The sequence below is a fragment of the Zeus faber genome, assembly GCF_960531495.2.
Source record: "Zeus faber genome assembly, chromosome: 9".
NCBI lineage: Eukaryota > Metazoa > Chordata > Actinopteri > Zeiformes > Zeidae > Zeus > Zeus faber.
In genome coordinates, this window is record NC_137197.1 from 3,623,992 (window position 1) to 3,638,237 (window position 14,246).

General features: G+C 44.1%; 1 protein-coding gene across 3 annotated transcripts in view; it reads left to right on the forward strand.

The window, feature by feature from the left end:
* fndc3a (fibronectin type III domain containing 3A) overlaps positions 1-14,246 on the forward strand; it is a 68,246-nt gene that overhangs the window by 23,492 nt on the left and 30,508 nt on the right. For 2 of the 3 annotated variants that reach the window (XM_080006407.1, XM_080006408.1), the window contains exons 4-5: positions 12,526-12,602; positions 12,758-12,995. In XM_080006407.1, coding sequence (XP_079862533.1) covers positions 12,526-12,602; positions 12,758-12,995 — 315 coding nt within the window. Of the gene's footprint in view, positions 1-11,525; positions 11,649-12,525; positions 12,603-12,757; positions 12,996-14,246 lie in introns of those variants that run through there. The other variant, XM_080006409.1, reaches the window with a different exon arrangement.

A 14,246-nucleotide genomic window follows, 5' to 3' on the forward strand; every position in this document is an offset into this window, starting at 1 on the left:
ATGCAGAACATACTGGAGGTGGCCTTTTTTTTTAAAAGTCTTAAAACCATCGATTGGCTATATTTCACCTCACTCCTTTGATTCACTCTCACCACAACCTCATCCTCATTTTATGTAGTTTTTATACCAGTTTCCTTTAATGCCTGCGTGTGTTGAAAAGAGGGGCGGGGAGGTTAACCAGGCTGTCGGCAATAGCTTGGTTTCACATTTAAAGATGACAATATGGCCACACTTTAATGCCAGGCTGCACCTCTTCTCAGCTCACAGTGAAAATGTTATGGATTCCAACACAGTCACCCCAATTTGTTGGGGCCTTTTTGATGTTTTACTTCTGCGCTTGCGATCGCCATGCTCTGAGAATCGAATGAAAAACCAACTTGCCGTGAGCTGTCAAGAGGTGTTTCTTTGAACCAAAACAAAGCTTTATTTGAGCTGCATTAATCCCATTTTGTTTGGGTTGTGAGTAGGGACGTTAATGACACGTTTTTTTTGCTCGTCGACGTGTCTCCGGCATTTCCCGATTAGTCGTTGGGGGGGGGGGTAAGACCGTGACTCAGAAAGTGTTCCCGTTACACACGGGGCTTTTTTTTTGATTAATTCAATTAAAAACAGAGTAAAATAAATAAATATACGATGAAAAAAACAATTTGTTCGGATAAAAGATTGCTCTGATCTGAGCTGTGGATCGCACTCCATCATTTTGCTGAATCAACAATGCCTGCATTATGGGATGGGAGAAACTATGATCTGTGATTGGCCCGCCTCGGAATTAGTCGAAAGCCACACCGCCACTCTCACCTGATCCTCTCCCACTCCGCCACCTGCACGTGAAAACTCTTCTCCCTCTCCCATTTGGAAAACAGCACCGTTAGTTTGTTTTAGTTTTATTTTGAACGTTTTGAATAGGCAATAAACAGTGACGTTTGTAGAACATAAAAAAGAAAAAAAAATCGATTTGATTTTACTTCTTACTGTTGACACGGAGAACCCGTTGACAGTCGGTCAATTAGTCAACACATTTTAACATCCCTAGTTGTGAGTACTTTGTGATGGGCAAACCTACCCACTGTTCCTTTTTTTTTGGTTGCTGCTTCCCTGGTCTTTCTTTCTTTCGTAGCTCAGTATCACAGTGCTATCTTTGGTGGTTTGTTAACTCTTCAGCCCTATCGCAAATTCAGGCGTGGAAACAAAAATGAAACCCAAAACAATCAATTCAGCATCCATCCTCGGCTCTGCTACCTCCATGTGACTTGCTTGCATGCTTGTGTTGCTTTTTATTTTGACAGATGACTGAGTGAGCAGTGTGCTGATTATGGTATCGTAATGAAAAATCAACGCTGCCTGTAATTACAGTTGGTTGGTACTTGGTAGTGGAGTCGCCGCAGTCGGGCGCTGTTTGAGTAAGATGTGTTACTTGTGCGTGTTTGTCCCGATGGCAATCATTTCCTTTCCCTGTCTTGTTGGTGATTGTGACTGCTTTGTGACGGCGACAATGCCTGTCTTGTGGCATTATGAATGGAGGACAGCTGGAATAGTGGTAGGAGGTAGAGTCGGTTGGGTGCTGTAATTGCAAACGATTATGATAAATTGTACTTGCCTGGGAGGGTATTGATCTGAAAACGACCTGCTATGTTTGTATTATTAATATATATTCCTGTTTTTCATTCAAATTTAAGAGGGACCAGGTAATTGTATTCTAACTGTAATGGAGTAGGGATGGGTTAAAGGAATCAATACTCCAATACCATTATATTCTGTTGTTTTAAATTTCACTAAAAAATAAAAACTGTAATATTGATACTTTAGAAGTTACACAACCTTTTTCTGCTAAAATTAAATACCACCATAGTCACAAATTAATTTAAATATTTAATTGCAGTATGAGACTGAATTTGTTCCATGACAATTTTGTAAACGTCAGATGGTAAACTTAAAAGTTGGTAGCAGTTCTCATACGTATGAAAGTATTTATATGTATGTGACGAATAAACCTCTTGAATCTATATATAAAATATCAATATTGATTATAGCGATGTTAATATGAACAATCTCATCAATATTGGATTGAATGGAATCATGAGATCCTGCCCTATGGTGGATGAGGTGGAGGTAATCAAAGTGTTTGACGACCCAATGCGAGCGGCATGGTTTTTAGCAGACCTTTTTAAACACGCGTCACATGAAGCGTGTGCACAGCTTCGCTGTTGTGCGACGCTGGTATTTATATGAATGGCTGCTGACCGTGTACGTTGACCTTTACGGATGATGGAGGGCCAAGGGGGTTGATGCAGTTGTAGCGTGCGCAGGAGACAATGTGCTCATCGGCTCCTGGGCAGTGAGGAGCAGATGGGGGCTGCCACCCTCCAGGTCCCTTCGGGCGGGGCCTCCACCGGCCTCGCTCCTTGCCTGACCACGCTCCCACTCCAGCCTGAGGGGAAGCGTGGGAGACGGACACTGTCTCTCCTCTGGGAGGAAGGAGCCCTCTAGAGCGGTGCGACTGCTCCTAACTGCCTGCCAAAGGGTGCATCGTCTCTCTGTGACGTGAATGGAGGGATGACTCACCGCTGATGGTGCAAGGAGGGAGGACGAGTGTGTGTTTCTGCATTTCTTTGTGCATTTCAGTGTTTTTTTGTGTGTGTGCGTGTATGGCTGCAATAACCCCTTCACCCTCGACTGTTTACACTGAGGACAGAGTAACACAGCTGCCGAACGAGGGCGGTTCGTACCTCCCCAGAAACCGCTCCTTCCCACACCTATTTGGCTATTCATTCATGTATTTTTAGCATTTGGATGTGCGTAATTGCTACGTGTTAGCGCATGACAGCCTGCTTAATAGGAACAGGCAGTCTTGTAAAGCCAAAAAAAAAAAAAAAAAAGGACCATGCCTTTTTAATATCTGTCTTGGAGGAGGGGTAGGAAGGCTCAAATCGGGGAGGCTAATTAGTGTGGCCATTTAGCACACTTCTTCTTATCGCCCTGCCACGGGGGAGAGCTATGCGTGCTCGCAGACATGCCTCCCTGTCAATATTTCAGCACTTCGGCCTTGGGCGTCCTGATGCGAGCGTGCATCAGGACACACAGCGAGAGCCCACCTGATCGGGCCGGAGACGGCCGCAGCCAGTCAGCATCAGTAGCGTCAGACTCATTAGGTGCGCTGCTTTTATCCGACTGGGTCTGCCAGTGGGTCGCGTCACTCCAGATGATTCAGTCTCTATTTAGTGGCTGAGAGAAGCATCTGGTTCCACTGGGCACATTGAACCTGATAGAGATGTGTCTTCTCCTGCTGGAGCCAAGACTGACACTCTGGCACACTGACAAGTAGCTAAGCAGGGACTGCGTCTGTTTATGTGTCCCAGGGTTTGGACTCTGTCAGCAGCCCTATTGCCAGCACCCTCTTCCCTTCGCTCTCCTTGCTGGTCCAGCCGGCCTGGCCATTGTCTCTGGTCTTAAAGCACCTCCACTCCTCTGGGTGCGATGGTCCTCATTCGCCTGTTTTCCAAAGAGGCGACTTGCAGAGTCTCTCGTTAATGAAACGGAGCATCCAGGAGCTGGTGCTGTTGAACCTCTGACACCACTCAGGAGAGGGCAACCATACCTCTCGGAGCGCTCTGCCAAGCCCACGCACTGCAGCCCGTTTAAAGAGGAGAAACTCTCACCGCACTTGGCTTTAGTATCTGCAGTCATAAAACCGTAAAAAAGAGTGGCAAAATGACTAATGCACAAGAAATCCAACAAAATTTGCTTCTTGCCCCATGTGTGGGAGTCGTGCTTTCGCATTGTATTTCAAATTAAAGATATCTTGCATAACATGGCTGATAATGCTAATTGTAGTCTTACTAAATTAAATATTGCAACCATGAAGAAATATTTGCTTACCACAGGGTTCCCACGTGTCATGTGAATTTCTGAAAATTCAATTATGGTACAAGGTAAACTGTAAATTAAAATGTCTTTATTTTTTCTGATAGAATGTCTTTGAAATTGGATTTACATTTTTATGAAAACACAAGAAAAAGCTCTGAATTTAACTTTGCTTTTTGATTCGAAAGCCTGTTGGATTATTTTCAATCTCCCTCTCTCTGACTCAATTCTCACCCTTCAATTCACCTAAAGCATCTGTTTTGAGAATCCATTGTCGTCGTGTGTTTAGAGGAGGTGTTCTGGCTGTGGCTAACAGGGATTTGTGTTGAAGCTTGACACCACCGCTGCCCTGTCCCCGGTTTGTACTCACCACGCAAGGTGAGCCAAGGCTGGCGTCCATTTATCTATTTACACAGGAAAAGGATACACATGGCATGCATTACACACTTTGCACACGCCTGACTACGCCTCACACCAATATGACACATCGCATACGCTTGTCATAATTAAACATAATTAAACTGCAAACACAGATGTGTTTGCACTTTATTACCATCCTCCTCCATTTTTCAAATGTATTTATTTTTAGTCCAAGGACTCAGAACACACACACACACACACACACACACACACACACACACACACACACACACACACACACACACACACACACACACACACACACACACACACACACACACACCGGAGATTATTCATTCACGGCCTCTGCTTTGAGTAGATCTCAGAATGAACGAGCTTGTGACTCATTCTCCCTTTGCTGTGTTACTTCAGGGCGCCGCTAGCTCGGGAGGTGCAGGGGTCGTCTCGTCATCAGAGGGTCACTGGTTCGATCCCCGCCTTCTCCTCCTTGGTAGTGTGTCAGGGTGTTCTTGTGCAAGACACATGGCTGCTGCTGCAACCCGTGAAGAATGGATGTGGATATGGGGCTAAATCTGAGGTGTGTGTGTTGTCAAGCACCTTCGTGGCACTGGACTCGAAAAAACACCATATCAAATGAAGTCCATTTGCTGGGAGGGAAAGGAGGCGTGAGGCTAAAGTGAGAGACAAAGGAGAGAAAGAGAGGTGGAGAGGAGATGAATGACACTCCACCACTATTTGTTGTGTCTCGGTAGCTTTATCTCTGGTAAAATGTCGAGTTCAGTGTTGATCTTGTTGCTGTCTCATTTGTTGCAAGAAGAAATAAAGTTGCCCAACCTGAACCGGGTTCAGGAGCCAGAAATAAAAACAATTCCAGTCAGAACGGACATGCACGGAAAGGAAGCTCCGCTCCTGCTTGGTCATTTGTGCAAAGCTCGAGCTTCACCGGCCATTTTTGATTTTATTGCAGTATTATTTGTTATGTCATCATCAGCATTATCACCAGATTTGTTACCTTTTTTTGTTGTTGTTGTTTTTTGTTTTTTTACCTGAAGGTGACCAAAATGAGATGTAATGAATCAAAGATTTCGAAACCGCCTACATGACCCCTAGTAAGGCATAACTAACATAACTGGCCTTTGATTTACATATATTTTTGCTATATCTTTATCCTAGAGATATATATACCGTAGAGAAACGACAAACCACTTTCCAGTTGTGACAGTTCATGCACCAAAATGATGACTAACAAACATCAGAGCTAATCAAAGCCTTTGCTTGAGTTGTTACTGAGAACTTAAAGGATAAAACCTACATATTTCATAAAGAGAATAGAGAAAGTGTTGTCTCTTTTTAATCATTGTCTTTTCATCACTTTAAAATGTTCTTTGCCAAGAAATGTGACTCTGACCAACTTGGTACTTTGCACGGGTGTTTAAATATAAAGGTTTAAAGGAAGTTTATTTTCTCGGGTGGAAAATGCAAACAGGAAGAGTTAGTCTTCCACTCGTCCACTTCTTAGTCGACTGACATGAGCATCACTCACACCGGTGAGGCTGTCTCTGCCCAGAACCTGGGCGGATGCCATGAAATATTTACATGTTTGCTTACTCCTAAAACAAAGCTATTGTTATTTAACCGTTGCCTTGTTTGCTGAGCAGTTTCCTCCCTCAGGCCCCGACCTCCTCCACCTTAAAAGTATAAACTGAGTACTCTGAACTGGTGCTGCAGAAGAAAGAAGCTGATTTTCCCGGCACAGGCGGACACGCCCGTGCCTCTGTAATCGGGTAATGAAATGTTACTTATCGCAAATTACAGCCCTCTTAGGAGATTGGAAATCTTCTCTTCTCGGGATGGGTGGGGGGGATCGTGTTTTGTCGCGCCACCAAAAAAAAAAACTGCCTTCACACAATCTCTGACTAAAGAAAGATGTTTGGGTCTTAATTTCCAATTAGTACTTTTCCGTTTTACCGTCGGGGCCTGGCTCCACAATGGGCCCCTTTCCCCTCGCTTGGTTGTAATTATTAACCTCAGTCAGTTGATCCTCTCCCTCTCCTCCCCTGGATCTGTGGCTGGAGACACTTGATTAACTCTAATTAATAATCCAGGCGGCTCCCTCTGCACTCACTCAGAGTTTAATGGACCCCTTTCGCCAACGGCGGCCCTCTTCATGCCGACTAAGCCCGAAAAACATCCACCCCCCCCAATCACCTTTTTTTCTCACCGTAGCGACGCCGCGTATTGCTCACGAAGATGCATCAGAGCGGCTTTCACCATAACAGCATTTGGCCAAGACCACAGTTTTTGGTGATTTATATTTTTCACAAAAAAAAAAAATCTAATCAAAGAATTACATATGGCAGCAACATCAAAGGCCAACAGTGAAAGTGGATTGGGAACAGAATGCTGAGGGAACACCATAAAAATACATCTCACTGGAGTGCAGTTTTGTATTTGAAGATCCAAATACTAATGCATCATATTGCATCATTAATATTGCATCATTAAGACAAAATATGAACATAATTATTGTGTGGAAAATTTGCCAATATCATCCAGCAATGCCTCCACTTCCCTTGTTTTTCCCTCTCTCTCTCTTATTCACACCAAAAAGTGTTATTTGTATGATATCCACAATACAAAAATCATGGGGTCACATTTGAATTTAGACATGGATTTAAAAATGGATTGCACGCCACCATCATGTTGAAATGAGCCCAGTCTCACCGTCTGATTCTGCACTGTTCAGTGAAATGAAGGGATGGGATCGGTACCTCAGTCCTTCCGTCCCTGACAGTCGGGCTGTGATGGATGCTTCTATTTTGGAATCAAGTCTTGCCGTTCCTGTGTGTTCTAGTGTTCTATGTCAAGTCTTATTTGAGTTGTGTTATTTCAGTCTATTTTAGGAAGGCGTGGGGGGTGCAGGTGGATGCTAGGGCGGAGGGCACCAAAATTGCCTCATTGCCTCCATCATGCATATGTACACACAAACATGGCACTTTGTCTCTCCTGATTCCAATTCTTTGTTCTAAACCTTTAGTATCACTTGAGTAAACTTTAAATACTTGGACTTTTACTTGAGTACATTTTCAAAAGAGGCAAGTTTTTGTTCTTAATTTGGTTACTTCTCTCCTTCACCCCTGCTGATGGATGGTTATATTTCTTCCAACTTCCAACTTAAGTATAAACCAATATACTGTATAACGCAGTGAAATGACACACACAATACTCCACTTGCTTAAGCTTGGCACAAAGCGATAAGCATGCTGAAGTTGTAGTAGTCAGAGTATTAGTACTTTTTACTTGGTATCGAACAGATATCCGGGACCAGTATCCGTATCAGTGCATCCTTTCTTGGCACTCTCCCCTTTTTAACTCCCACCGTGACCCAAACGTTCACCCCTCCCTCATGATCTGCCCCCAGCTCCTCCACCCACTCGGAGCCGGGGTTGTGTAATATTAACAGGGAGGGAGGTGACGGCGTTCCCAGGGTGTTTTTTGGACTGGACCGCTGGGTACACTCCCAGGACGGGCGCTGTGTTTGCGGCTATTCCTGGCGCAGCGGCAACCGGCCGCTTTTATACAGAGGAATGGCGCTGATGCATTTCCTGTTGTGGTTTCCTCTGCGTCCACCAGAGGTGTGCAAAATAAATTAGTCATCGGCTAGTTGATGGATGGTCTGCAGCAAGAAGTCTACTAGTCTGTGAATAGAAAAGATGAGGTGAACACAAGCACGAAAAGAATACTGAAAATGAACTAATAATTCAATATTAACAAGTGTATACAGTATGTAAAACTGTCAAATTTGAAGGGAGATAAACAACTGCCTCAACACTGAGGTTGATACTTTATTACCTCGAAATTCTGCTTCCAGTGTAAATCACACAAGTATATTTAATCTACATTAATATACATGATATAATAATAGTCAAACAAACAACCATATTATAGGTCTTTTTTGGGTTTGTAACTGTAGATATATTACAAATGGCCAACACAGAAACCCTGTGAATGACGAGACAGCGCTCTGGGCAGATCGCTAGCGGCCACGTCAGCGCTATGAGCGCTCCAGTGGGGAGGAGAGAGACTCGGGAGAGGGAGGTGATAGATGAGAGGGGGGAGATGGATGAGGATAGAGGGGGATGTGGCCTTTGCTATCTGATGCCTGTCGACTCTCATGCGTCAGTGTGATGTAAGAGCAGCTCTCGCTCTCTGTGCGTGTAGTGAAGCTTTATTGACATGATGGTTTCAGAAAAACCCTCTCATTGTCTCACTCTTTTTCCATCTATCTCTCTTCATCTATCTTTTATTTTGTCCACCTGTATGCCCCCCCCCCCCCGCCCCCTGCATATCCATTGTATTTTCTCTCTCGCTACCCCCTCACCTACTTCATCCATCTCTTTTCTCCCCCACACTCTCGGAGCCAGTGAATGCAAAGCAGCCCCGTGGAGGTGTGTTGAGCAGTGATTCATCATGTGCTGCGGCCAGACGTTAAACCCATCGTTTGTTGTCCCTCCGTGTGATCAGATCTTCATGACATCAAAACATTGTCATTTCAACATACACCATTTTATAGTTTAAATGAGAAGTTATGACCTGACCAACCGCAAGTGGCTCTTCTAGTATCACATTGACAGTAAAAAATAACTATAAATATCTATCTGTAGATATAGATATATATACACATATCTAGATATCTCAAAACACACATGCATGTTATGGCTCGTGTGGGGCGTTTTATTGTCCCTTCATGTCTTAGTGTTCACCACCGATGGACTGTAGAGTAAATCACCTCGTTGACAGTGTCGGAGGGAGTGATCTGCCAGGGAGACGCCACTGGTGTCATCATATACACATCGCATTCTTGTCCGGTGTTGCCCGGCAGCTTATTTAGGCCATTACTACAGGTGAGCGATAGTTGATGGACCCCTGCAATCCTGTCCATCATAGGTACCAGTTGCATTTGTCCAGTCCATTATGTGGCTCTCTCACTGAAAATGATCACAAACTGCTGATTTTAAATGCAAGGATTCTCACCTGTGAGAAGCAGCTGATGCTAATGCTGGGTTAAGGAGTCTATTGAAGCCCATGTAGTTTAATGAACTGAACATATAACCTATTCCCTGTGGTTATGGCAATGATAAATTCTCCTATATGGCCCAGTCCTATGGGTATCCCCTGTTGTTGGGCTTCGGTGGCCGACCAGCCCTCTTCATCCAGCAGGCAGGTATGCATCTGAGCCCAGCGTGACGCAGGCAGACCTTAATCTGTCGGCTTTGAGAGCAGGTGGAGTTAACAGTGTACACTTTGAACTACCACTCCAGTGATATTGTAATCTGAAATCAATGAAAGGGGGTAAGTCTGCTTGCCAGGCACATTTCATTCAGGCTGAGCTCTCTCAAGCTCCCTGCATGGAATTTTTTGTCTGAGGTCTTGTGTCGGGCAAGCGGGGGGGTACTCCAGCACAAAGAAGTACTAATATATTCTAATTGGAATAAAATCATTTATGAGACTAATTTCTTTTCCTTGCCCATAAATAGTAAATAGAACACAAATAGAAAGTGTTTTGTCATCTCCTGGTACACAGTGGCCATCGCAGTGCACTGACTGATCTAGAGCTTTGGCAGATGAAGCGTGTTTGTTCATCCTTTTTCAATTTCATGCAAACTGTCTCTACAGTATCTGAGTCAGCTGCTAAAGCAGCTGCAGTGCTGTCAGAATGGCCCAGCCGGACTGTCTTTTCACAAACCAAAACAAATGTTCAAAAAGCGCCCCTACCTCTGTTTGTGGCCCTGTTCACGCCACAAATTGGCTGTGCGGAATTCCTAGGCATGTTTTTGTGAAATAGATGTTCTTGTGTTTGACGTACATGGCCAGACGTGACCGTCAAACAGACCGGGCGGGTTTGGCACAGTGTAGTTCCTTGAGCACCTCCTCTTTTTGCATTCTTCATATGGAATGGAAATAAAATAGCGTTGGTTCAGTAGGTGCTAAAGCAGGCAAAAAAGTTGGTTTGTATGCTGGGAAGCTCAGCAAATAAAAAGGAGAAAGCAAACGTTATTACATCATTAACTTCTGCCTTTCAACTCAATGTAAACCATGCGGTTTTTTTGTGTAAACCTTATATTTTCTCGCAGTGGAGAATTGTATAAAATACGATGATAGGGAACTACTAAAAAGCTAGCTTGTATTTTGTTTTTTTTCTCCTTCCTTCCAATGGACTGCACCTTCACAGGTCCACATGTCAAAAGGCAGGTTGCTATTGGTGGTGTGTCCAAGTCATGAAGATTAACTTCACTACCCGAAGAATATACTGATCGTTACGATTACATTGGATTTTGTGCAACATTTTGCCGTCAGACGCTGGTTTGACTGGACCCCTTCACCAAGGCTGCCATGGCGACAGTGTGGAATCGTTACATTCTCACTAATCAATGGCACACATTGATGCCTGAGAAAGCAAACAGATTTTCAAATAAAGTTGATTAATGGACTAAATTTTATATTGTATGACTTTTTCACAGTCAAATGGAATGCTCAAATTGCATTGTATATTCTCATCATGATATACAGTCCCTGTTACAGACCATGGATTCCATCAACAATTCCCTTAGTACTCGGTATTATATCGATGTAAAACTTTTTTTATTTTTATTTATTTTTTCACAAGTGCCATGAGACTGGACTGGCATCGTCTCAGCGGTCACAGGGGAGGGTGACTGATGATGGGGGTTTTTGTGGACTTGAATAGTGGTGCTTCACACAACCATTAATCTAAACTAAGGATGAGTTTGATTATTGCCGATCAATATCCTCTTTCTGTCATCACTTTGCTATAATGCAACAACACAAGCCATCACAATAATAACCAGCATCCTGGATGATATCCGTTCACCATACAGATTGAATCAACATTTTTTTCTCTCTCAAATTCTACGCTGTTCAATGTTTGGTTTTCTATGGTCGTGATATGGTTGTCTGGATTGCTTCCTTTCTTGCATCCTTTTGTTTCTTTAGCTGTGTTTTCCTTGCCCACCTGAGCGTTTAGCAGGTGCCATCAACCTTTTATTTGTGTGCTTGTAAATGCAGCCAGCTGTCCAGTTTGCACCCAAGGGATCAAAGAGCAGTACGTGTTTACTGCGGTCCAAAGAGCACCGCAGGGTGTTTGGCTTGAGCTGTAGGGGTCGCCACTGAGCACCAGGCTCATGTTGTTGTGTGTGCTGATGTGTATTTTGAAGAAAACTTGTCGCCAACTCCTCTCGATCAGAGAGGTGGAGCCTGGATGTCTCTGGTCAGGTGGAGCAGGGAGGGTTGATCTGAGTCCATGGAGCAGTGTGGGCCGCTGAACGACCGGACGCCGTCCGTTTGCCACCGCGACATGAAGGAAAACTCCGCGGGGGAACGGGGAGGTTGGTGTGCAGTCTGCTGGCTGTCCTAAGTGCCACGTGGCCTCGGGTTCTGCTGTTTATCTCTTGGGTTTGCAAGGAGAGGAATGTGCAAGCTTGGCACAGAGTCTCTCTCTCCCTCCCACTCGCTCCCTCTCTCTGGCTTTCTGCTGAGCTTTCTCTTTTTCTGAGCTGATCTAAGCTGCCTACTGGCTCCCTACAAACACACTCAGGAAACTTTGTTGTTTCTCAGCAGTTTAGTGAAGTGGCCTTCTTGCATTTCCCAGGATTTAAGCTAAACATAGTTATGTGGTGGAATTTCTTTTCACTCGTCTGTTGGTTATTGAAAAAAAGAAGCGTTGACTATATATGGCAGGATAGGAGTTTCCTCCTTCTGACTCTGCCAATGGTTTGTTGTTAAGCATGTTGAAAGTTAAAGTATGCAAGTTACAGTTAGTTACGTTAAGTGGGTAAATTAAAATAAACATTTCTTATGTTGCCTTTTGATGGTAAGAAATGGGCTTGAAATTCAAAGATGTGACTGGAAAATACTGGATTTATTTTCAGATTGAAATTCAATTCAATGCCTGGAAAATTCTGAAAATGTTCTCATTAGACAAGGAAATAATTAGAAATCAATAAACCAAGACATTTTGTTGGCAAATGTCAATTTAGTGTCCACTTGTAATAAACCTATTGGTTCTCCAATATACAGCGGTTCACCTACATCCCACGAAAGCGTTAGGGTGATGAAAGTTTTGTTATGTGCAGTGAGAGTGCTGTAAAAAGTGCTTGAATTTCACTTGGCTAGGAAGCCTCCAACGGCCATGTTCAAGCAGGGTGTTGATGGTGCGTTGGTGTCGGGGTCAAAGTGTCTGAGCGACTTTATTCTGTCCCATAGGTCCTGCTCAGGTTCCCATGATGTCTCCAAATGGTTCAGTGCCTCCAATCTATGTGCCTCGTGGTTACGTTTCGCAGGCAAGTTCCATTATTTAAATTACCACAGTGTCTATATTTGATCACACAAGGATACCACCAAAACACCAACTAAAATAAATAAATGATAGCGCTCCCCGGGCATAGCATGGCCTACCACCGCTGAGAGTTGTATTAACTTGTCTCCCTCTACACAGATCATAGAGGAGAATGGGGTTCGGCGGGTTCTGGTTATGCCCCAGCAGCCGGAGTTCCATCCGGGGGGCCACTCGCCTCTCCACCACCCTCCACCTCCTCCGCACGCCCACCTGCCTGCCTTCATTCCACACCCCGCCATGATGCCCCCGCCGCCCCACATGTACACGGGCATGGTGGGCGACATGGGCTCCCAGTACATCTCTCAGTACCATCCGGCCCACATCTACTCCGAGCAGGGTGAGTCTGATGGGCTTCTAGTCCAGGGCCGGGGGAGGCTGCCTGGAGTACTATATAAGTACTACTACTAATAGTTATCACATTATCTGTTTGTATTTTCAACATAACAAAAATGTATGGGGTGTTAAAGAAGCCCTCTGAAGCTTGTGGTAATTTACGGTCGGATTTCAGGTCTAAACTCTAGTTTTCAAAAATACAACAGTTGGACTGTTGCTGCTCAAGGATAAAAATTGAAAACCCCACAAGTGCTGCAAATTGTATTGTTACTGCAGAATTTATACAATATGGACATATAATGTATTGGCTGGGAGATAGATTTAATATTTATATTGTGATGTATTCATCAAAAATGTGGAATTTGCTTAATATCTCTATCACGTTATCTGCTTATGAATCATCAATTTCAACCTGGCCTCATCAAATTGAATCATATGGCCAGAAAAAAAACTGAATTTATATTCCATGTATCGTGTGAAAATGTGCTTTATACACATTTCAACATGATAATTTCAAGGGCTGCCCCCTGAAAGTCGACGAGTCGAATCATCAGTCGGAAACCAGTCAGTCGACTGAGATTCTGGTGGGGCGGTCGTTTTTGTTTTTTTTGGTTGGTTTTTGTTTGTCAGTGTGCATAACATTAATAGCATAGAACTGACAGAATACAAAATGCACAGGATAACATTTCAATGAGGAATTGACTCGCTAAGATTATTTTCTGCGCAGAATGCATGTAGAGGGTGTGACTGGGAGAGTCATGGAGAAAGTGAGCCCATTACGCACGGTTTCGTTCCATACGCAGATGTTAAATAACCTCCAGTGCAGTTAAACTGAAAACTAACTGTGGTGCGCCGATCGCAGGCGCCCCATCGGTGGCGTTGTCTGTACCGTCGCAGAGGGAGACAGGTGCTTTAAATGCACCCCCGCCCCCCGGATGGCACTTATCTCCCCTATAGGAAGAGCCGAGCCGAATCCGATTCGACTGACAAAATTCTGAATCGGGTACAGCCCTTATAATTTCATGACTATGTGATTTCGCTGGACGCCGACGAATAATAATGTGGAGTTTTTCGCAGGGCACTTTTTGTAAGCAGAGCTTTAAATGCTCTCTCCAGTTACACAAGGAGCCTTTTCTCTGCCGCTCTGCTCAGGCTTTCACATGGCTTTATCGGTGGAATTTACCTGGAAAGTTATCCCTCTCACTCCCTCCACCCTCTCTCTCTCTCTCTCTCTCTCTCTCTCTCTCTGTCTCTG